The sequence below is a fragment of the Nerophis lumbriciformis genome, linkage group LG18, assembly GCF_033978685.3.
Source record: "Nerophis lumbriciformis linkage group LG18, RoL_Nlum_v2.1, whole genome shotgun sequence".
Lineage (NCBI taxonomy): Eukaryota > Metazoa > Chordata > Actinopteri > Syngnathiformes > Syngnathidae > Nerophis > Nerophis lumbriciformis.
In genome coordinates, this window is record NC_084565.2 from 43,114,059 (window position 1) to 43,136,821 (window position 22,763).

Below are 22,763 nucleotides of genomic sequence, written 5' to 3' on the forward strand. Positions count from 1 at the left end.
ATTGTATAAAAATGTAATTGTTAAAAAAAAATTCAGTGCATAAAAATTCAGTGGAAAAAATTCATTGCATAAAAATTCAGTGGAAAAAAATTCAGTGTAAAAAAATTTAATTGTTAAAAAAAAATTCAGTGCATAAAAATTCAATGGAAAAAAAGTGTTAAAAAAATGAATTGTATAAAAATGTAATTGTTAAAAAAAATTCAGAGTATAAAAATTCAGTGTAAAAAAATTCAGTGTAAAAAAATTTAATTGTTAAAAAGAATTCAGTGCATAAAAATTCAGTGGAAAAAAAAGTGTTAAAAAAATGAATTGTATAAAAATGTAATTGTTAAATAAATTCAGTGCATAAAAATTCAGTGGAAAAAATTCAGTGCATAAAAATTCAGTGGAAAAAAATTCAGTGGAAAAAAATGTAATTGTTAAAAAAAAATCAGTGCATAAAAATTCAGTGGAAAAAATTCAGTGCATAAAAATTCAGTGGAAAAAAATTCAGTGGAAAAAAATGTAATTGTTAAAAAAAAATTCAGTGCATAAAAATTCAGTGGAAAAAAAAGTGTTAAAAAAATGAATTGTATAAAAATGTAATTGTTAAAAAAAATTCAGAGTATAAAAATTCAGTGTAAAAAAATTCAGTGTATAAAAATGTAATTATTAAAAAAAATTCAGTGCATAAAAATTCAGTGGAAAAAAAAGTGTTAAAAAAATGAATTGTATAAAAATGTAATTGTTAAAAAAAATTCAGTGCATAAAAATTCAGTGTATAAAAATTCAGTGCATAAAAAATCAGTGGGAAAAAAAAATCAGTGTATGCAATTTAATTGTTTAAAAAATTCAGTGGATAAAAATGTCAGTGCCTAAAAATTCAGTCCAGAAAATTTCAATGTAAAAACATTCAGTGTAAAAAAAAAATCATTGTTAAAAAAGTTCAGTGTATAAAAAGGTCATTGTTAAAAAAAATTCAGAGTATAAAAATTCTGTGTAAAAAAAAAATCAGTGTATAAAATTTAATTGTTGAAAAAATTCAGTGTATAAAAATGTCAGTGCCTAAAAATTCAGTCCAGAAAAGTTCAGTGTAAAAAAATTCAGTGTAAAAAAAAAATAATTGTTGAAAAAATTCAGTGTAAAACTATTTTATTGTTAAAAAAAAATTCAGTGTATAAAAAGGTCATTGTTAAAAACATTCAGTGTATAAAAATTCAGTGCATAAAAGTTCCGTGTAAAAAAAATTGTTAAAACAATTCAGTGTATAAAAATTCAGTGCATAAAAATTTTGTGTATAAAAATTCAGTGCAAAAATTCAGTGTAAAAAAAAAAAATCGGTGTATAAAATTTCATTGTTGAAAACATTTCAGTGTATAAAAATGTCAGTGCCTAAAAATTCAGTCCAGAAAAGTTCAGTGTAAAAAAATTCAGTGTAAAAAAAAATCATTGTTAAAAAAATTCAGTGCGTAAAAATTCAGTGTAAAAAACTTTTGTGTATAAAATTTAATTGTTAAAAAAATTCAATGTATACAAATTTAATTGTTAAAAAAATTCAGTGTATAAAAATTCAGTGCGTAAAAAGGTCATTGTTAAAAATAATTCAGTGTATAATAATTCAGTGCATAAAAATTCAGTGTAAAAAAAAAAAATTGTTGAAAAAATTCAGTGTATAAAAATGTAATTGTTAAAAAAATTCAGTGTCTGAAAATTCAGTGCATAAAAATTTAGTGTATAAAAATTCAGTGCACAAAAATTCAGTGTAAAAAAAAAAAAATCGGTGTATAAAATTTAATTGTTGAAAAAATTTCAGTGTATAAAAATGTCAGTGCCTAAAAATTCAGTCCAGAAAAGTTCAGTGTAAAAAAATTCAGTGTAAAAAAAAAAATCATTGTTAAAAAAATTCAGTGCGTAAAAATGCAGTGTAAAAAAATTCAGTGTATAAAATTTCATTGTTAAAAAAGTTCAATGTATACAAATTTAATTGTTAAAAAAACTCAGAGTGTAAAAATTCACTGCGTAAAAAGGTCATTGTTTAAAAAAAATTCAGTGTATAAAAATTCAGTGCATAAAAATTTAGTGGAAAAAATTTAGTGCATAAAAATTCAGTGGGAAAAAAAAACTTGTTCAAAAAATTCAGTGTATAAAAATGTAATTGTTAAAAAAAATTCAGTGTCTAAAAATTCAGTGCATAAAAATTTTGTGTATAAAAATTTAGTGCATAAAAATTCAGTGTAAAAAAATATTAGTGTATACAATTTAATTGTTGAAAAAATTCAGTGGATCAAAATGTCAGTGCCTAAAAATTCAGTCCAGAAAAGTTCAGTGTAAAAAAAAATTCAGTGCGTAAAAATTCAGTGTATACAACTTAATTGTTAAAAAAATTCAATGTATACAAATTTCATTGTTAAAAAAATTATGTGTATGAAAATTCAGTGAAAAAATAAATCAGTGTATAAAATTTAATTGTTGAAAAAATTCAGAGTATAAAAATGTCAGTGCCTAAAAATTCAGTCCAGAAAAGTTCAGTGTAAAACAATTCAGTGTATAAAATTTGATTGTTAAAAAAATTAATTGTATAAAAATTTGATTGTTAAAAAAATTCAGTGTATAAAAATTCAGTGCGTAAAAAGGTCATTGTTAAAAAAAATTCAGTGTATAATAATTCAGTGCATAAAAATTCAGTGTAAAAAAAAAAAAAAATTGTTAAAAAAATTCAATTAATTAAAATGTAATTGTTAAAAAAATTCAGTGTCTAAAAATTCAGTGCATAAAAATTTAGTGTATAAAAATTCAATGTAAAAAAAAAAGTCAGTGTATAAAATTTAATTGTTGAAAAAATGTCAGTGTATAAAAATGTCAGTGCCTAAAAATAAAGTCTAGAAAAGTTCAGTGTAAAAAAATTCAGTGTAAAAAAAATCATTGTTAAAAAAATTCAGTGTTAAAAAAATTCACTGTATAATATTTCATTTTAAAAAAATTCAATGTATACAAACTTAATTGTTAAAAAAATTCAGTGTATACAAATTCAGTGCGTAAAAAGGTAATTGTTAAAAAAATTCAGTGTATAAAAATTCAGTGCATAAAAATTCGGTGTAAAAAAAAAATTGTTAAAAAAATTCAGTGTATAAAAATGTATTTGTTAAAAAAAATCAGTGTCTAAAAATTCAGTGCATAAAAATTTAGTGTACAAAAATTCAGTGCATAAAAATTCAGTGTAAAAAAAAAATATCAGTGTATACAATTTAATTGTTGAAAAAATTCAGTGTATAAAAATTCAGTGCGTAAAAAGGTCATTGTTAAAAAAAATTCAGTGCATAAAAATTCAGTGGAAAAAAAAACTTGTTCAAAAAATTCAGTGTATAAAAATGTAATTGTTAAAAAAAATTCAGTGTCCAAAAATTCAGTGCATAAAAATTTAGTGTAAAAAAAATTCAGTGCGTAAAAATTCAGTGTATACAATTTAATTGTTAAAAAAATTCAATGTATAAAAATGTCATTGTTAAAAAAATTCAGTGTATAAAATTTCAGTGTAAAAAAAAATCAGTGTATAAAATTTAATTGTTGAAAAAATTCAGGGTATAAAAATGTCAGTGCCTAAAAATTCAGTCCAGAAAAGTTCAGTGTAAAAAAAATTCAGTGTATAAAATTTCATTGTTAAAAAAATTAATTGTATAAAAATTTGATTGTTAAAAAAATTCAGTGTACAAAAATTCAGTGCGTAAAAAAATTCAGTGTATAAACTTTCATTGTTAAAAAAAATTCAACGCCTGGTTTGTACGGCAGAAAGTGACTAGTTTTTCGAGAGATACGTTTTTTACTCATGTTTTTGGTGCGGTTATGGCCGAATATAAACAGTTTTGCTCAATAATAACAATAATTAAACGGTGTTGACGAACGTTTTTTTAACCGTTATTGCCGCTTGTTGTCACCGTCACTCGCAGAGTTGCATTGCAAAATCATACAGAATAACTGATGTGTTCATTTCGTTTAGAATTTCAGATACATTTGCTGTGCGCAGTTGGTTGGGGACCCCTGCCTTTGGCCGCAATAAGTTCCATTTCCTGTTCTATGGTTATCGTCACGTTTCCGTCTTCTTTGCCGTCCCATAAAAAGAGAAAAGTGTGCTTCTAAAATGAATGCAGCAAGAAAATGAGGAGCTAAATGCAGGAAGGAGTCGTGTTTTACAACACACTGCATTCTCCTTATTCCCAGACTTTTATGGCACAAATAAAATAGTGGAGGAAGTTTGTTGCATTTTCAGCTTTAAAGCAACGATTAAGATGTTTAGTGGAACTTGTGCTACTTCAGTCCCTGAAAGCCTTTCCTGCAGTGGAAAGCCAGCCCAGGTGAGGTCACGCCATGATGGCAGCTGGCAGTGAAGCAGCACTAAGAACTTTCTAGTGGTGCTGGTGGTCTGGCCTCAAGTGGCCCGGGGTTTGTTTTGTTCACCTGGAGGAGCGGTCTCGCCCGATTTGCTTCCCGAGCGCCATTCCTGTCTTATCGGAGCGAGCAGGAGGTCCCGATGAAAGCCCGCCCGCATCTGCAGCAGCGCCGCTCTGTCAGCACGCCGCCCCGCGGGCGGGACTCCGGGGACCTGTCTCGCAGCCTCAGCCCTGATAAGTTTAGCCCCGCCCCCTGGCTGCGGTGACGCTGACGAGAGGCAACGCGCGGATTGGGACCGGGGGCACGACTCGCTTTATGTTGAACTTTCCCGCCAGGATGGATGGGGACCCTCGAGGCGAGCAATTAGTGATGACTGACATGTAGATCCACCCCATGCTTGAGCAGAAGCGGTGTAAAAAAAATTAGATTTTCGAACTAATCGCGATAATGATTGATTCAAAATCTTTTTTGTGGAAATCTGTCCTTCAGTAAAGGTGGAAATGTATCAAACAAAACTAAAACCAGTTTTCTTTTAAGTATTATAGAACTTAATCAGAGCTTTTTATCTATTTTATGGAGGAATGTAGGAAGAATAGAACTGGCACCCAATGTTCTGAGACAGGATTGATTGCTTCTGTCTTAATTTTCTGGAAGTGAGTTTTGCATTTTGAAGCCGCAAATTTTTCAACACTGAATATGGATTGAATTTTCAGGCATTTAATTTTTTTTAACAATTAAAGTTTATACACTGAATTTTTATGTATTGAATTTTTACGCACTCAATTTTTATACACTGAATTTTTTTAACAATGACATTTCACGCACTGAATTTTTTTAACAATGATTTTTTTACACTGAATTTTTTTACACTGAACTTTTCTGGACTTAATTTTTAGGCACCGACATTTTTATACACTGAATTTTTACAACAATTAAATTTTATACACTGATTTTTTTACACTGAATTTTTATGCAATTAATTTTTATACACTGAATTTTTTTTAACAATTACATTTTTATACACTGATTTGTTTACACTGAATTGTTATGCACTGAATTTTTATACACTGAATTTTTTTAACAATGGCATTTTTATACCTTGAATTTTTTTTAACAATTAAATTTTATACGCTGATTTTTTACACTGAATTTTTATGCAATTAATTTTTATACACTGAATTTTTTTTAACAATTACATTTTTATACACTGATTTTTTTACACTGAATTTTTATGCACTGAATTTTTATACACGGAATTTTTTTTAACAATGGCATTTTTATACCCTGAATTTTTTTTAACAATGACATTTTATACACTGAATTTTTACACACTGAATTTTTTCAACAATTAAATTTTATACGCTGATTTTTTACACTGAATCTTTATGCAATTAATTTTTATACACTGAATTTTTTTTAACAATTACATTTTTATACACTGATTTTTTTACACTGAATTTTTATGCACTGAATTTTTATACACTGAATTTTTTTAACAATGGCATTTTTATACCCTGAATTTTTTTTAACAATGAAATTTTATACACTAAATTTTTACGCACTGAATTTTTATACATTGAATTTTTATGCAATTAATTTTTATACACTGATTTTTTTTTAACAATTACATTTTTATACACTGATTTTTTTACACTGAATTTTTATGCACTGAATTTTTATACACTGAATTTTTTTTAACATTGGCATTTTTATATCCTGAATTTTTTTTAACAATAATTTTTACGCACTGAATTTTTTTAACAATGATTTTTTTACACTGAATTTTTTTACACTGAACTTTTCTGGACTTAATTTTTAGGCACTGACATTTTTATACACTGAATTTTTTCAACAATTAAATTTTATACGCTGATTTTTTACACTGAATTTTTATGCAATTAATTTTTATGCACTGAATTTTTTTTAACAATTACATTTTTATACACTGATTTTTTTACACTGAATCTTTATGCACTGAATTTTTATACACTGAATTTTTTTAACAATGGCATTTTTGTACCCTGAATTTTTTTTAACAATGAAATTTTACGCACTGAATTTTTACGCACTGAATTCTTATACACAGAATTTTAATGCAATTCATTTTTATACACTGAATTTTTTTTAACAATTACATTTTTATACACTGATTTTTTTACACTGAATTTTTATGCACTGAATTTTTATACACTGAATTTTTTTTAACATTGGCATTTTTATATCCTGAATTTTTTTTAACAATGAAATTTTATACACTGAATTTTTACGCACTGAATTTTTATACACTGAATTTTTTTAACAATAATTTTTTTTACACTGAATTTTTATACATTGAATTTTTTTCTAATGAAATTGTCAGTCTAATTTGTTGTAAAAAAATAATAATAATTCTGTTCACAAAAAATTCAGTTACATAAATTCAATGTCAAAAAAGCGTTGAAAGTGTTGAAAGTAAAATAAATACTGATATATGACACCTTTTTAACACTTTTATGACTGGGGCTCTTTTGGATCCCGAGAATTTTAATGTGATTTTTTTTTTTTCTAATTACTTAAAAAATGTTTAATGAATCAAAACCAATATTTATTTTTTTTAAGTATTTTTGGAATGTATTTTTGACATATAAAGTCCAGAAATACAATTAAACACATGTCAAATGTTCCTTTTCTCTCCCCCTAAAATATATATTTTTAAATAAATAAAAAATGTTGACCTATTTAAAGCTCAAATTATTTCACATCAAAATAACATCTTTAAAATGTTTTTTGGGGGAAATATTGCATATTGCAAACAAGGGTTTTCATTGACAAAAAAGGCACAAAACATTAAAAAAAAAACTTCATATCGACGGATAAATCTGAAGTTAATCTAAAGATTTAAGAGTTGAAAGTAAAAATAACATGACTTTTTTAAAATTATTATTCTGACAGAGACCTAAATGTAAACAAAAAAAATATTCAGTATATATTGGGAAGTATTGGTTTTGAAAATGAAAAATGTAAATAAAAATGCTATAATATTGGTGGGTGTCAGTAGATGAAGTGAACCTTTTAATGGTTCCACTGAATTTTTATGTATCGAATTTTTACGCACTCAATTTTTTTAACAATGACATTTTATACACTGAATTTTTTTACACTAAATTTTTACGCACTGAATTTTTTTAACAATGATTTTTTTACACTGAACTTTTCTGGACTTAATTTTTAGGCACTGACATTTTTATACACTGAATTTTTTCAACAATTAAATTTTATACACTGATTTTTTTACACTGTATTTTTATGCAATGAATTTTTATACACTGAATTTTTTTTAACAATTACATTTTTATACACTGATTTTTTTACACTGAATTTTTATGCACTGAATTTTTATACACTGAATTTTTTTAACAATGACATTTTATACACTGAATTTTTTTACACTAAATTTTTACGCACTGAATTTTTTTAACAATGATTTTTTTACACTGAATTTTTTTCAACTGAACTTTTCTGGACTTAATTTTTAGGCACTGACATTTTTATACACTGAATTTTTTCAACAATTAAATTTTATACACTGATTTTTTTACACTGAATTTTTATGCAATTAATTTTTATACACTGAATTTTTTATAACAATTACATTTTTATACACTGATTTTTTTGCATTGAATTTTTATGCACTGAATTTTTTTTAACAATTAAATTTTATACACTGAATTTTTATACACTGAATTTTTATGCAATTAATTTTTATACACTGAATTTTATTTAACAATTACATTTTTATACACTGATTTTTTTACACTGAATTTTTATGCACTGAATTTTTATACACTGAATTTTTTTAACAATGGCATTTTTATACCCTGAATTTTTTTTAACAATGAAATTTTACGCACTGAATTTTTATACACTGAATTTTTATGCAATTCATTTTTATACACTGAATTTTTTTTAACAATGAAATTTTATACACTGAATTTTTATACACTGAATTTTTATGCAATTAATTTTTATACACTGAATTTTTTTTAACAATTATATTTTTATACACTGATTTTTTTACACTGAATTGTTATACACTGAATTTTTTTAACAATGGCATTTTTATACCCTGAATTTTTTTTAACAATTAAATTTTATACACTGAATTTTTACGCACTGAATTTTTATACACTGAATTTTTATGCAATTAATTTTTATACACTGAATTTTTTTTAACAATTAAATTTTTATACACTGATTTTTTTACACTGAATTTTTATACACTGAATTTTTTTTAACATTGGCATTTTTATACCCTGAATTTTTTTTAACAATGAAATTTTATACACTGAATTTTTACGCACTGAATTTTTATACACTGAATTTTTTTAACAATAATTTTTTTTACACTGAATTTTTATACATTTAATTTTTTTCCAATGAAATTGTCTAATTTGTTGAAAAAAAAAAAATAATTCTGTTCACAAAAAATTCAGTTACCTAAATTCAATGTCAAAAAAGCATTGAAAGTAAAATAAATACTGATATATGACACCTTTTTAACACTTTTATGACTGGGGCTCTTTTGGATCCCGAGAATTTTAATGTGATTTTTTTTTTTTCTAATTGCTTAAAAAATGTTTAATGAATCAAAACCAATATTTATTTTTTTAAAGTATTTTTGGAATGTATTTTTGACATATAAAGTCCAGAAATACAATTAAACACATGTCAAAATGTTCCTTTTCTCTCCCCCTAAAATATATTTTTTTAAATAAAGAAAAAATGTTGACCTATTTAAAGCTCAAATTATTAAAATAACATCTTTAAAATGTTTTTTTGGGGGAAATATTGCATATTGCAAACAGGGGTTTTCATTGACAAAAAAGGCACAAAACATTAAAAAAAAAACTTCATATCGACGGATAAATCTGAAGTTAATCTAAAGATGTAAAAATTACATGACTTTTTTTTATTATTATTCTGACGGAGACCTAAATGTAAACAAAAAAAATATTCAGTATATATTGGGAAGTATTGGTTTTGAAAATGAAAAATGTAAATAAAAATGCTATAATATTGGTGGGTATCAGTAGATGAAGTGAACCTTTTAATGGTTCCTGTGCTGGCAGTTTGTTTTCATGAGGACACTTCTCAGCGCTGACGGCTGCCGAGCGTGACCTGATAAGAGACGGCGGCGTGTCTCTGCTGGCCGAGCTCCAGTAAGCGCAATCCAGTCAGCGAAACAACAAACATTATCTTGGAATAGTGTTAGAAAAACATGGTGTTTATGCGGACCCGCGCTGTTGTTGTGTCCGTCCAAATGTCCTCTTTGGATGCAGCTGTGCGCCAGTTGTTTTCAGCGCGCCGCCATGGGGCACTCCTCAGCTGTCTTATCTCGTCGTGGCTCCGTTCCCATCAGGACTGCTAGGGCAGGGCCAAGATCCACATGGATGCCAGTTTTGTGTGGGCGCCGGGGCGTGAGAAGATCCAGCTTCTTGCACCATGCATGAGTGACTGGTGGGTCCAAACAGCGTGTTGACGCCGACCACGCTGCCGTAACCTGAGAATATTAGTCGGACCAAAGCACAACATAGCTTTCAGCACGTCGCCAACACCAACGACATCATCGCTTAATGCATGTAAAGCAGTGGTTCTCAAACTTTTTTTGTCATCCCCCACTTTGGACAAGGGGGAGTTTTCAAGCCCCACCTGCCCCATCGCCCCAACAGAGCGCTAATGCCAAGCTTTAACATTTTCAAATTTATTGAACATCAAGTTGTATACATTCAAACTCAATAACATAAAATAACATTAAGTTCAATAATAAATAAAATAACTGTGCAGCTGTGGTATAACTTGCATCAAGTTCAACAATAAATAAAATAACTTCCATCAAGTTCAATAATAAATAAAACAAAAGTGTTATAACTTGCATCAAGTTCAATAATAAATCAAAAAAAGTGTTATAACTTGCATCACGTTCAATAATAAATAAAAAAAACTGTTATAACTTGCATCAAGTTCAATAATAAATCAAAAAAAGTGATATAACTTGCATCACGTTCAATAATAAATAAAAAAAACTGTTATAACTTGCATCAAGTTCAATAATAAATCAAAAAAAGTGATATAACTTGCATCACGTTCAATAATAAATCAAAAAAAGTGTTATAACTTGCATCAAGTTCAATAATAAATCAAAAAAAGTGTTATAACTTGCATCAAGTTCAATAATAAATCAAATAAAAGTGTTATAACTTGCATCAAGTTCAATAATAAATCAAAAAAAGTGTTATAACTTGCATCAAGTTCAATAATAAATCAAATAAAAGTGTTATAACTTGCATCAAGTTCAATAATAAATCAAAAAAGTGTTATAACTTGCATCAAGTTCAATAATAAATCAAAAAAGTGTTATAACTTTCATCAAGTTCAATAATAAATCAAAAAGTGTTATAACTTGCATCACGTTCAATAAGACCTCTATGAAGAACACGAACAAGGAACCCAGATTTCCCTCGCCCGGACGCGGGTCACCGAGGGCCCCCTCTGGAGCCAGGCCCGGAGGTGGGGCACGATGGCGAGCGCCTGGTGGCCGGGCCTGTCCCCATGGGGCCCGGCCGGGCACAGCCCGAAGAGGCAACGTGGGTCCCCCCTCCAATGGGCTCACCACCCATAGCAGGGGTCATAGAGGTCGGGTGCGATGTGAGCTGGGCGGCAGCCGAAGGCAGGGCACTTGGCGGTCCGATCCTCGGCTACAGAAGCTAGCTCTTGGGACGTGGAACGTCACCTCGCTGGGGGGGAAGGAGCCTGAGCTAGTGCGCGAGGTGGAGAAGTTCCGGCTGGATATAGTCGGACTCACTTCGACGCACAGCAAGGGCTCTGGAACCAGTTCTCTCGAGAGGGGCTGGACTCTCTTCCACTCTGGCGTTGCCGGCAGTGAGAGGCGACGGGCTGGGGTGGCAATTCTTGTTGCTCCCCGGCTCAGAGCCTGCATGTTGGAGTTCAACCCGGTGGACGAGAGGGTAGCTTCCCTCCGCCTTCGGGTGGGGGAACGGGTCCTGACTGTGGTTTGCGCTTATGCGCCAAACCGCAGCTCAGCGTACCCACCCTTTTTGGATTCACTCGAGGGAGTACTTGAGAGTGCGCCCCCGGGTGATTCCCTCGTTCTACTGGGAGACTTCAATGATCATGTTGGCAGCGACAGTGAAACCTGGAGAGGCGTGTTTGGGAAGAATGGCCGCCCGGATCTGAATCCGAGTGGTGTTTTGTTATTGGACTTTTGTGCTCGTCACAGATTGTCGATAACAAACACCATGTTCAAACATAAGGGTGTCCATATGTGCACTTGGCACCAGGACACCCTAGGCCGCAGTTCCATGATCGACTTTGTAGTTCTGTCATCGGATTTGCGGCCTCATGTTTTGGACACTCGGGTGAAGAGAGGGGCGGAGCTTTCTACCGATCACCACCTGGTGGTGAGTTGGCTGCGATGGTGGGGGAGGATGCCGGACAGACCTGGCAGGCCCAAACGCATTGTGAGGGTTTGCTGGGAACGTCTGGCAGAGTCTCCTGTCAGAGAGAGTTTCAATTCCCACCTCCGGAAGAACTTTGAACATGTCACGAGGGAGGTGCTGGACATTGAGTCCAAATGGACCATGTTCCGCGCCTCTATTGTCGAGGCGGCTGATTGGAGCTGTGGCCGCAAGGTAGTTGGTGCCTGTCGTGGCGGTAATCCTAGAACCCGTTGGTGGACACCGGCGGTGAGGGATGCCGTCAAGCTGAAGAAGGAGTCCTATCGGGTTCTTTTGGCTCGTAGGACTCCTGAGGCAGCGGACAAGTACCAACAGGCCAAGCGGTTTGCGGCTTCAGCGGTCGCAGAGGCAAAACCTCGGACATGGGAGGAGTTCGGTGAGGCCATGGAAAACGACTTCCGGACGGCTTCGAAGCGATTCTGGACCACCACCCGCCGCCTCAGGAAGGGGAAGCAGTGCACTATCAACACCGTGTATGGCGAGGATGGTGTTCTGCTGACCTCGACTGCGGATGTTGTGGATCGGTGGAGAGAATACTTCGAAGACCTCCTCAATCCCACCAACATGTCTTCCTATGAGGAAGCAGTGACTGGAGAATCTGTGGTGGGCTCTTCTATTTCTGGGGCTGAGGTTGCTGAGGTAGTTAAAAAGCTCCTCGGTGGCAAGGCCCCGGGGGTAGATGAGATCCGCCCGGAGTTCCTTAAGGCTCTGGATGCTGTGGGGCTGTCTTGGTTGACAAAACTCTGCAGCATCGCGTGGACATCGGGGGCGGTACCACTGGATTGGCAGACCGGGGTGGTGGTTCCTCTCTTTAAGAAGGGGAACCGGAGGGTGTGTTCAAACTATCGTGGGATCACACTCCTCAGCCTTCCCGGTAAGGTCTATTCAGGTGTACTGGAGAGGAGGCTACGCCGGATAGTCGAACCTCGGATTCAGGAGGAACAGTGTGGTTTTCGTCCTGGTCGTGGAACTGTGGACCAGCTCTATACTCTCGGCCGGGTCCTTGAGGGTGCATGGGAGTTTGCCCAACCAGTCTACATGTGTTTTGTGGACTTGGAGAAGGCATTCGACCGTGTCCCTCGGGAAGTCCTGTGGGGAGTGCTCAGAGAGTACGGGGTATCGGACTGTCTGATTGTGGCAGTCCGCTCCCTGTATGCTCAGTGCCAGAGCTTGGTCCGCATTGTTGGTAGTAAGTCGGACACGTTTCCAGTGAGGGTTGGACTCCGCCAAGGCTGCCCTTTGTCACCGATTCTGTTCATAACTTTTATGGACAGAATTTCTAGGCGCAGTCAAGGCGTTGAGGGGATCTGGTTTGGTGGCTGCAGGATTAGGTCTCTGCTTTTTGCAGATGATGTGGTCCTGATGGCTTCATCTAGCCAGGATCTTCAGCTCTCGCTGGATCGGTTCGCAACTGAGTGTGAAGCGACTGGGATGAGAATCAGCACCTCCAAGTCCGAGTCCATGGTTCTCGCCCGGAAAAGGGTGGAGTGCCATCTCCGGGTTGGGGAGGAGATCTTGCCCCAAGTGGAGGAGTTCAAGTACCTCGGAGTCTTGTTCACGAGTGAGGGAAGAGTGGATGGTGAGATTGACAGGCGGCGTCTTCAGTAATGCGGACGCTGTATCGATCCGTTGTGGTGAAGAAGGAGCTGAGCCGGAAGGCAAAGCTCTCAATTTACCGGTCGATCTACGTTCCCATCCTCACCTATGGTCATGAGCTTTGGGTTATGACCGAAAGGACAAGATCACGGGTACAAGCGGCCCAAATGAGTTTCCTCCGCCGGGTGGCGGGGCTCTCCCTTAGAGATAGGGTGAGAAGCTCTGCCATCCGGGAGGAGCTCAAAGTAAAGCCGCTGCTCCTCCACATGGAGAGGAGCCAGATGAGGTGGTTCGGGCATCTGGTCAGGATGCCACCCGAACGCCTCCCTAGGGAGGTGTTTAGGGCACGTCCGACCGGGAGGAGGCCGGGGGGAAGACCCAGGACACATTGGGAAGACTATGTCTCCCGGCTGGCCTGGGAACGCCTCGGGGTCCCACAGGAAGAGCTGGACGAAGTGGCTGGGGAGAGGGAAGTCTGGGCTTCCCTGCTTAGGCTGCTGCCCCCGCGACCCGACCTCGGATAAGCGGAAGAAGATGGATGGATGGATGGATGGATATATATATATATATATATATATATATATATATATATATATATATATATATATATATATATATATATATATATATATATATAAAAATTCAAATTGAATGAAGGGTTCTTGAACGCATTACAGTTATGTGCTACTGAAACACATCGCTGCCACAAATATTTTAAACATATTTTCATACTTTTTTCTATCACCTCATTCTGGTTGGCACTGTGTGTGAATGCATAATTATTATTATTATTATAATTATATATATATTTTTAAACATTTGTTTATTGGGTTTTTAGTCAAAAACAATTGACATGAATATTCGAAAATGCATCAAATGCTCCTCCACCCCAACAAGTAACAAAAAAAAAAAAAAAAAAAAAAAAAAGTAATAATTATAAATAAATAAATACAAAAAAATAGATAAATAAAAAATACAGGTATCAACATAAAACCCCAAAGAGCTACAACACCCAACCAGCGCACAAAAGGCTCATCAACAACCCATATTTCAGTTGTATATTTCAATCAGGGCTCTTTTGGAGATCAGTCTCGTAAATGTGAGCTTTGACGATGTTATGACGTCTGTGTCGAGTGAACAGTGAAGTGTTTGCATGCTGGGTTTGTTGCTACCAGGAGGAATGAACCATTTAGCACTTCAGCAAGTACCGTATTTTCCGCACCATAAGGCGCCCTGGGTTATAAGCCGCGCCTTCAATGAACGGCATATTTCAAAACTTTGTCCACCTATAAGCCGCCCCGTGTTGTAAGCCGCATCTAACTGCGCTAAAGGAATGTCAAAAAAACAGTCAGATAGGTCAGTCAAACTTTAATAATATATTAAAAACCAGCGTGATGTGGGCGCGCATGGAGTCGTATATCAACATGGACGGAGCTGCGTGAAAAAAGCCACCCGGGCTCTTCGCGTAAACTTCCCTTAACCACTCGCTCATCTTTTCTTCATCCATCCATCCCTTCGAGTTAGCTTTTATGATGACGCCGGCTGGAAAGGTCTCTTTTGGCAAGGTCTTCCTTTTGAATATCACCATGGGTGGAAGTTTCTGGCCATTAGCATGGCAAGCTAGAACCACAGTGAAGGATGACTTCTCATTCCCTGTGGTGCGAATATTCACCGTACGTGCTCCCGTTGTATCCACAGTGCGGTTCACAGGAATATCAGTTGCTGTGAAATAGTAATCCGTGTGCGGATGGAGAGATTGCGTCTTTTCATGAACCGGATACCTGTCGCTTAGTAGGAGCCATTTTGTGGTCTTTACAGATGTAAACACACAAAGGAAATGAAACGTACGGTGATATCCGCGCGCTTTTTTCTTCTTCTACGCGGGCGGGTGGTTGCTTACAGTAGAAGAAGAAGCGCTTCCTGTTCTATGGGGGCGGGTGCTTACCTTGGCGGTTGCTTGCGTAGAAGAAGAAGCGCTTCCTGTTCTACCGGGAAAAAAGATGGCGGCTGTTTACCGAAGTTGCGAGACCGAAACTTTATGAAAATGAATCTTAATATTTATCCATATATAAAGCGCACCGGGTTATAAGGCGCACTGTCAGCTTTTGAGAAAATTTGTGGTTTTTAGGTGCGCCTTATAGTGCGGAAAATACGGTAGATAGTGTTACTCCTTCTGAAGAATTTAAATTGTTATATTTCATTTTAGGAAACATGCTTAAAATTGTATTTAATTAAATATGCATTCAGATCAATGTGCAGGACGCTTAACTCGTGGATAATAAATGTTTTTTAAAAAATCGGCATTTAATGATGTGGTGGCTTTCACTTTCACTCTCACGCTGAGACAAGCGCAACCAGGCAAGGTTTGGCGTCTTTCTTGTCCCCCTGTGGATTAAAAACACCATGACTTCAGACGCTTCACATGCGCTTTTATCTTTCACCTCGCGAGCCCCCCTCCAGCACCCCCAGCACCCCCACACCCCCTCAAACAGGAGACGACGAGGCGGGCGTCTGCTTTCAAATTACAACATTTGAAACATCCGTCGACAGCTTTATCACCGACGGCTATGAAATCATAATTAAAGCTTCTGGGAGCATGTTGATAACTTGTTTTTTCACACCCAAGTTGCAGCATCACACACACACATTCACACACACTCACACACTTTTTACTGCAACAGGTTAAAACAGGGGTCGGCAACCGAAAATGTTGAAAGAGCCATATTGGACCTAAAAATACAAAAAACTAATCTGTCTGGTGCCGCAAAAGTCTTATATAAGTGTTATAATGAAGGCAACACATGACGTGACGTTAGTGTCTATATTAGCCTACCGGTACTATCAAAATGACTTTAAAAGTCTTAAATAAGTGTTATAATGAAGACAACACATGATGGAAGTGTCTATATTAGTTACTACTATATTAGCTGTCTGGAGCTGGGCAGAGTAACCGTGTAATACTCTTCCATATCAGCAGGTGGCAGCAGGTAGCTCATTGCTTTGTAGATGTCGGAAACAGCGGGAGGCAGGGTGCAGGTAAAAAGGTATCTAATGCTTAAACCAAAAATAAACAAAAGGTGAGTGCCCCTAAGACAGTGGTTCTCAAACTTTTTTTGTCATCCCCCACTTTGGACAAGGGGGAGTTTTCAAGCCCCACCTGCCCCCATCGCCCCAACAGAGCGCTAATGCCAAGCTTTAACATTTTCACATTTATTGAACATCAAGTTGTATACATTCAAACTCAATAACATAAAATAACATCAAGTTCAATAATAAATAAAATAACTGTGCAGTTGTGGTATAACTTGCATCAAGTTCAATAATAAATAAAATAACTTCTATCAAGTTCAATAATAAATAAAACAAAAGTGTTATAACTTGCATCTAGTTCAATAATAAATCAAAACAAGTGTTATAACTTGCATCAAGTTCAATAATAAATCAAAAAAAGTGTTATAACTTGCATCAAGTTCAATAATAAATCAAAAAAAGTGTTATAACTTGCATCACGTTCAATAATAAATCAAAAAAAGTGTTATAACTTGCATCAAGTTCAATAATAAATCAAATAACTTGCATCAAGTTCAATAATAAATCAAAAAAAGTGTTATAACTTGCATCAAGTTCAATAATAAATCAAATAACTTGCATCAAGTTCAATAATAAATAAAAAAAAGTGTTATAACTTGCATCAAGTTCAATAATAAATCAAACAAAAGTGTTATAACTTGTATCAAGTTCAATAATAATAGTGGTTAGAGGGTCCGCCCTGAGATCGGTAGGTTGTGGGTTCAAACCCCGAGTCATACCAAAGACTATAAAAATGGGACCCATTTCCTCCCTGCTTGTCACTCAGCATCAAGGGTTGGAATTGGGGGTTAAATCACCAAAAATGATTCCCGGGCGCGGCCACCGCTGCTGCCCACTGCTCCCCTCACCTCCCAGGGGGTGATCAAGGGTGATGGGTCAAATGCAGAGAATAATTTCGCCACACCTAGTGTGTGTGTGACAATCATTGGTACTTTAACTTTAACTTTTTAACTTTAATAATAAATCAAACAAAAGTGTTATAACTTGCATCAAGTTCAATAATAAATCAAAAAAAGTGTTATAACTTGCATCAAGTTCAATAATAAATCAAAAAAAGTGTTATAACTTGCATCAAGTTCAATAATAAATTTTAAAAAGTGTTATAACTTGCATCAAGTTCAATAATAAATCAAAAAAAGTGTTATAACTTGCATCAAGTTCAATAATAAATTTAAAAAAGTGTTATAACTTGCATCAAGTTCAATAATAAATAAAACAAAAGTGTTATAACTTGCATCAAGTTCAATAATAAATCAAATAAAAGTGTTATAACTTGCATCAAGTTCAATAATAAATCAAATAACTTGCATCAAGTTCAATAATAAATACAATAAAAGTGCCACTTTGCAATCTTTGCAACAAAAAAAAGGAGGAGCTATGCATTTGGCAAGACAGGGCAAGTGACAGCACTTTCCCCCAGGAGAGCCACCTTCACTGTGAAACAGCACGGCTGTATGATCAGCTCCCATTTCCTCACACAGTGCAGAGAACAGTCGCACTTTCAGTGGTCGTGTTTTGATCAAATTTACCGCGCTCACAACATCTGTTAAAACCTCATTGAGTTCGGGGCTGAGCTGCCTTGACGCGAGTGCTTCCCGGTGAATGACACAGTGTGTGCCCGTCACATTTTTGTTTCTCTGCAGGCGCTGGCTCTGGCTCGACGACCTTTGAGGTGCGAGTCACAAATGTATATATTTGTGTAATTGTGGTCCACACATTAGCCTGCTACCCATCCGCGCGAAAGTTTGTTCCGCTTAGCCCCGCCCCCATTAGTTACTGTTGCTATGTCTGTCAAACTTTCGCTCCTACCGAGAAATTTAAAGCCTACAGTAAAAAATAAGTACCGGTAATTTCCATTTATTTATATAGCGGATTTCACAGACAGAATCACAAAGTGATTTACAGTGTGTATAGAAAATGAAAGCGTAGTAAAAAAATAATAATCTAAGAATATAATAATAAATAAAAAATTTTAAAGTGAAATTTTCTCCCGTTCCTCGCGCCCCACCTGTCATGTCTCTATTCCCCACACTTTGAGAAACGCTGCCCTAAGAAAAGGCATTGAAGCTTAGGGAAGGCTATGCAGAACGAAACTAAAACTGAACTGGCTACAAAGTAAACAAAAACGGAATGCTGGACGACAGCAAAGACTTACTGTGGAGCAAAGACAATGTACATCCGAACATGACATGACAATCAACAATGTACCCCACAAAGGAGGATAAAAACAACTGAAATATTCTCGATTGCTAAAACAAAGTAGATGCGGGAAATATCGCTCAAAGGAAGACATGAAACTGCTACAGGAAAATACCAAAAAAAAGAGAAAAAGCCACCAAAATAGGAGCGCAAGACAAGAAGTAAAACACTACACACAGGAAAACAGCAAAAAAAAGTCCAAATAAGTCAGGGTGTGATGTGACAGGTGGTGACAGTTGTTGCGTTTTGGACCAGTTGTTCCTCCCAGGGAATTCAAGTCACAATTCGCTCCCAAGCTCTTTACGACACTTAAAGCTGAGTTGAAAAACCACCAGAGACAGAATAGGTATTTTGTTGTATATTCTCAAAGCTTTGCCAATATACATTATGAGACCAGTCTAACCCTAGAACATTCTATTGCGCCTCCCAAAATGGTCTCTCCTCCCGATCCCACCACCCTCTCTCTCGTCCCATCTCTGTAGACAAAACAAATGCTAGTCAAAACACATTCCAAAGAACTCAAGGTTAACACACACAGTATACTTGCAGACAGAGCAGCAAGAGAAAAAATGGAAAACACGAGCTGTTTTCAAATATGACTATGAAATAAAAGAAGTACAACTTCAATTCGGATATATGTAAATATCTGCCTCCGACACAGTACACCTACTTTGAGACAAGAGCTATAGTGATGCATGCTTGGTTATGCTTTAAAGTCATATCATGTCGTTGTGGCTTGTGCAGCCCTTTGAGACACTCGTGATTTAGGGCTATATAAGTAAACATTGATTGATTGATTGATATCCAACAAGTGCAACAACGACTTTTTACTGTCAACTGAGTTTCGTTTTTTAATGATTTCTGCCGGTGGTGAGCCTCTGGATTTTTTCAATGCAAATAAAAAACGTGCCTTGGCTCAAAAAAGGTTGAAAAACACTGATATAAGTGAATGTTGACCTATGTTTAAATAATGAATGAATTTGATGATAAAAGCCCATTTTTCGATCCTATTGTTGGCGCCACCTGCCGGTTCTTGATGTCGCCTATCATTTCCTCTGCCAACAGGAGGCGCTCCTGACGGGACTGCTGCCGGAGACCAGCTACTCCGTGACGGTGGCGGCGTACACCACCAAGGGGGACGGCGCTCGCAGCAAGGCCAAAGTGGTCACCACCTCAGGCGCAGGTTTGATGCCCATATTTTTTGTTATCTGCCGTCGACACGCACACACGCCGCATCGCCACGGAAACGCATTAACTGATTAGATCGAATTAGGCCGAAAGCACTGTTTGGGATGTCGCTCGGCAGGCGGAATGTTGGGGTGGGCGGAGCTTCCGTCTTCTCGTGTTAGTAGCTAAGTTGACTCGGGATCAGTGCAGAAGAACAAGAATGTAGAACTGGAAGATTTCTATCTGTGCCCTGCTCGTACTTGCCAACCTTGAGACCTCCGATTTCGGGAGGTGGGGGGAGCGGGTGGGGGTGGGCGTGGTCGGGTGGGACGGGGGCGTGTTTGGGGGCGTGGCTAAAAGGGGAGGAGTAATATATATAAATATATATGTATAAGAAATACTTCACGTTCAGTGATATCTAGCTATATATATATATATTTATTTTATTATATATGTATATATATATATATATATATATATATTTTATTATATATATATATATATTTTATTATATATATATTTATATATATTTATTTTTTATTTTTTATTATATATATATATATATATATATATATTAGAGATGCGCGGATAGGCAATTATTTCATCCGCAACCGCATCAGAAAGTCGTCAACCATCCGCCATCCACCCGATGTAACATTTGATCAGAACCGCACCCGCCCGTTGTTATATATCTAATATAGACGATGCAAGGCATTAGTGAGGTTATAAAGCTTTTGCCTGTTAAAGAAAGGAGACTGATCCAATGCAGCACAGACATTCGCGTGCCACGCTGTCACGACCCAGACGCACACCAGTGCGCAATCATATGGGAGCCGCGCTGAGCGCACCTCCAAGCGCGTCTCGCTGCCGGCGACGGCCGGGTATGGGCCCGACGCTCCAGCGCCATCCATTTTCAGGGCTAGTTGATTCGGCAGGTGGGTTGTTACACACTCCTTAGCGGGTTCCGACTTCCATGGCCACCGTCCTGCTGTCTATATCAACCAGGGTGAGCCCCACCCCTTTCGTGAGCGCACTGCGCGGGCGGAGTGACCCCTGTTACGCGCCCCCGGCAACAGGGGTGGCGGGCAGGTAAGCTGCGCGGGCGGAGCGCGCGGAGTGACCCCTGTTACGAGCCCCCGGCCACGGGGGTGGCGGGCAGGTAAGCTGCTTACCTGCTGCGCGTGACGCCGGCCGCGGCGAAGGCGGACGAGGCGGGGTGTCGGTGCGGTGGGCGCGGTGGTGACCCTGGACGGGCGTCGGGCCCTTCTCGCGGATCGCCTCAGCTACGGCTCCCGGTGGGGCCCTCTCGGGGGAAGGGGCCTCGCGGTTGTGCCCGCAAACCGCGCATCTCTAATAAATATATATATATATATATATATATATATATTATTTTATTTTATTTTATTTTTTTAATTATTTATATATATATATATATATATATATATATATATATATATATATATATATAAAATAAATACTTGAATTTCAGTGTTCATTTATTTACACATATACACACACATAACACTCATCTACTCATTGTTGAGTTAAGGGTTGAATTGTCCATCCTTGTTCTATTCTCTGTCACTATTTTTCGAACCATGCTGAACACCCTCTCTGATGATGCATTGATGTGTGGCACGCACAAAAGTGCTTTCATCAAATGCACTAGATGGCAGTATTGTCCTGTTTAAGAGTGTCACAACATTGCTGTTTACGGCAGACGAACTGCTTTACGGTATACAAAAAACGTGACTACTGTTGTGTGTTGTTGCCGCGCTGGGAGGACGTTAATGAAACTGCCTAACAATAAACCCACATAAGGAACCAAGAACTCGCCCTCCATCATTCTATAGTTATAACGTGATTGGGCAGGTACGCTTTTTTATATTGTGGAGGACCTGAGTCTGCCTGAATTTCGGGAGATTTTCGGGAGAAAATTTGTCCCGGGAGGAGGTTTTCGGGAGAGGCGCTGAATTTCGGGAGTCTCCCGGAAAACCCGGGAGGGTTGGCAAGTATGGCCCTGCTAGACAATGCTAAAAAGCTAACGTTAGCATGCTATCAGTTAGCATGTGTCACATACCAAGTTATATGACTGTTTGATTAGAGACAAAAATTTAAAGTTAGCTAAAAAGTTAACATGTTAATTTTAGTATGCTAGCATGCTAGCAGTTAACAAGTGTCACCAAGTTATATGGCTCTAGGGTAAACGGTTGCAAAATTAGCTAAAAAAAAAAAGCTAGCACTTTAATGATAGCACGCTAATGTAAACATGCTAACAGTTAGCATGTTTCACATACCAAGTTACCAAGTCTAAGACTAAGTTAAATGACTAAATTGTATGGCTGCGGAATTGGAGAAAAAAGTGTAAAATTTGCTAAAAAAAAAAAAAAAAAGTTAGCATTTTAATGTTAGCGTGCTAGCATGCTAAAGTTAGCACGCTAACAGTTGACAAGGGTCACATTCCAAGTTATATGACTCAGAGGTGCATGGCTGGGGAATTTGAGACAAAAAGTGTAATATTAGCTGGAAAAGCTGCCATGCTAATGTTAGCATACTAGCATGCTAATGTCAAGAAGCTAGCACACGACTGGGTAAGAAGGAATACCAAAATGCAGTGTTTGTTTGTGTAGACCTCATTCATATATATCATTTATATTTACTTATTTATGAAATATATGTTTTTGTTAACAAGTTAAAGGTGTTTAATGATAATGCAAGCATGTTTAATACATATAGTTAATATTGTTAAAAAATTAAAGGTGTTTAATGATAATACAAGAATGTTTAATACATATACTTAATATTGTTAATAAGTTAAAGGTGTTTAAAGAT

At 36.0% G+C, this 22,763-nt stretch overlaps 1 protein-coding gene across 1 annotated transcript in view; it reads left to right on the forward strand.

The window, feature by feature from the left end:
• The window catches only part of ptprfa (protein tyrosine phosphatase receptor type Fa), a 429,990-nt gene that overhangs the window by 321,605 nt on the left and 85,622 nt on the right, over positions 1 to 22,763 (forward strand). Inside the window, exon 13 of the mRNA XM_061978426.1 lies at positions 19,830 to 19,947. Within this exon, the coding sequence (XP_061834410.1) occupies positions 19,830 to 19,947 (118 nt within the window). The remainder of the gene's footprint in view (positions 1 to 19,829; positions 19,948 to 22,763) is intronic.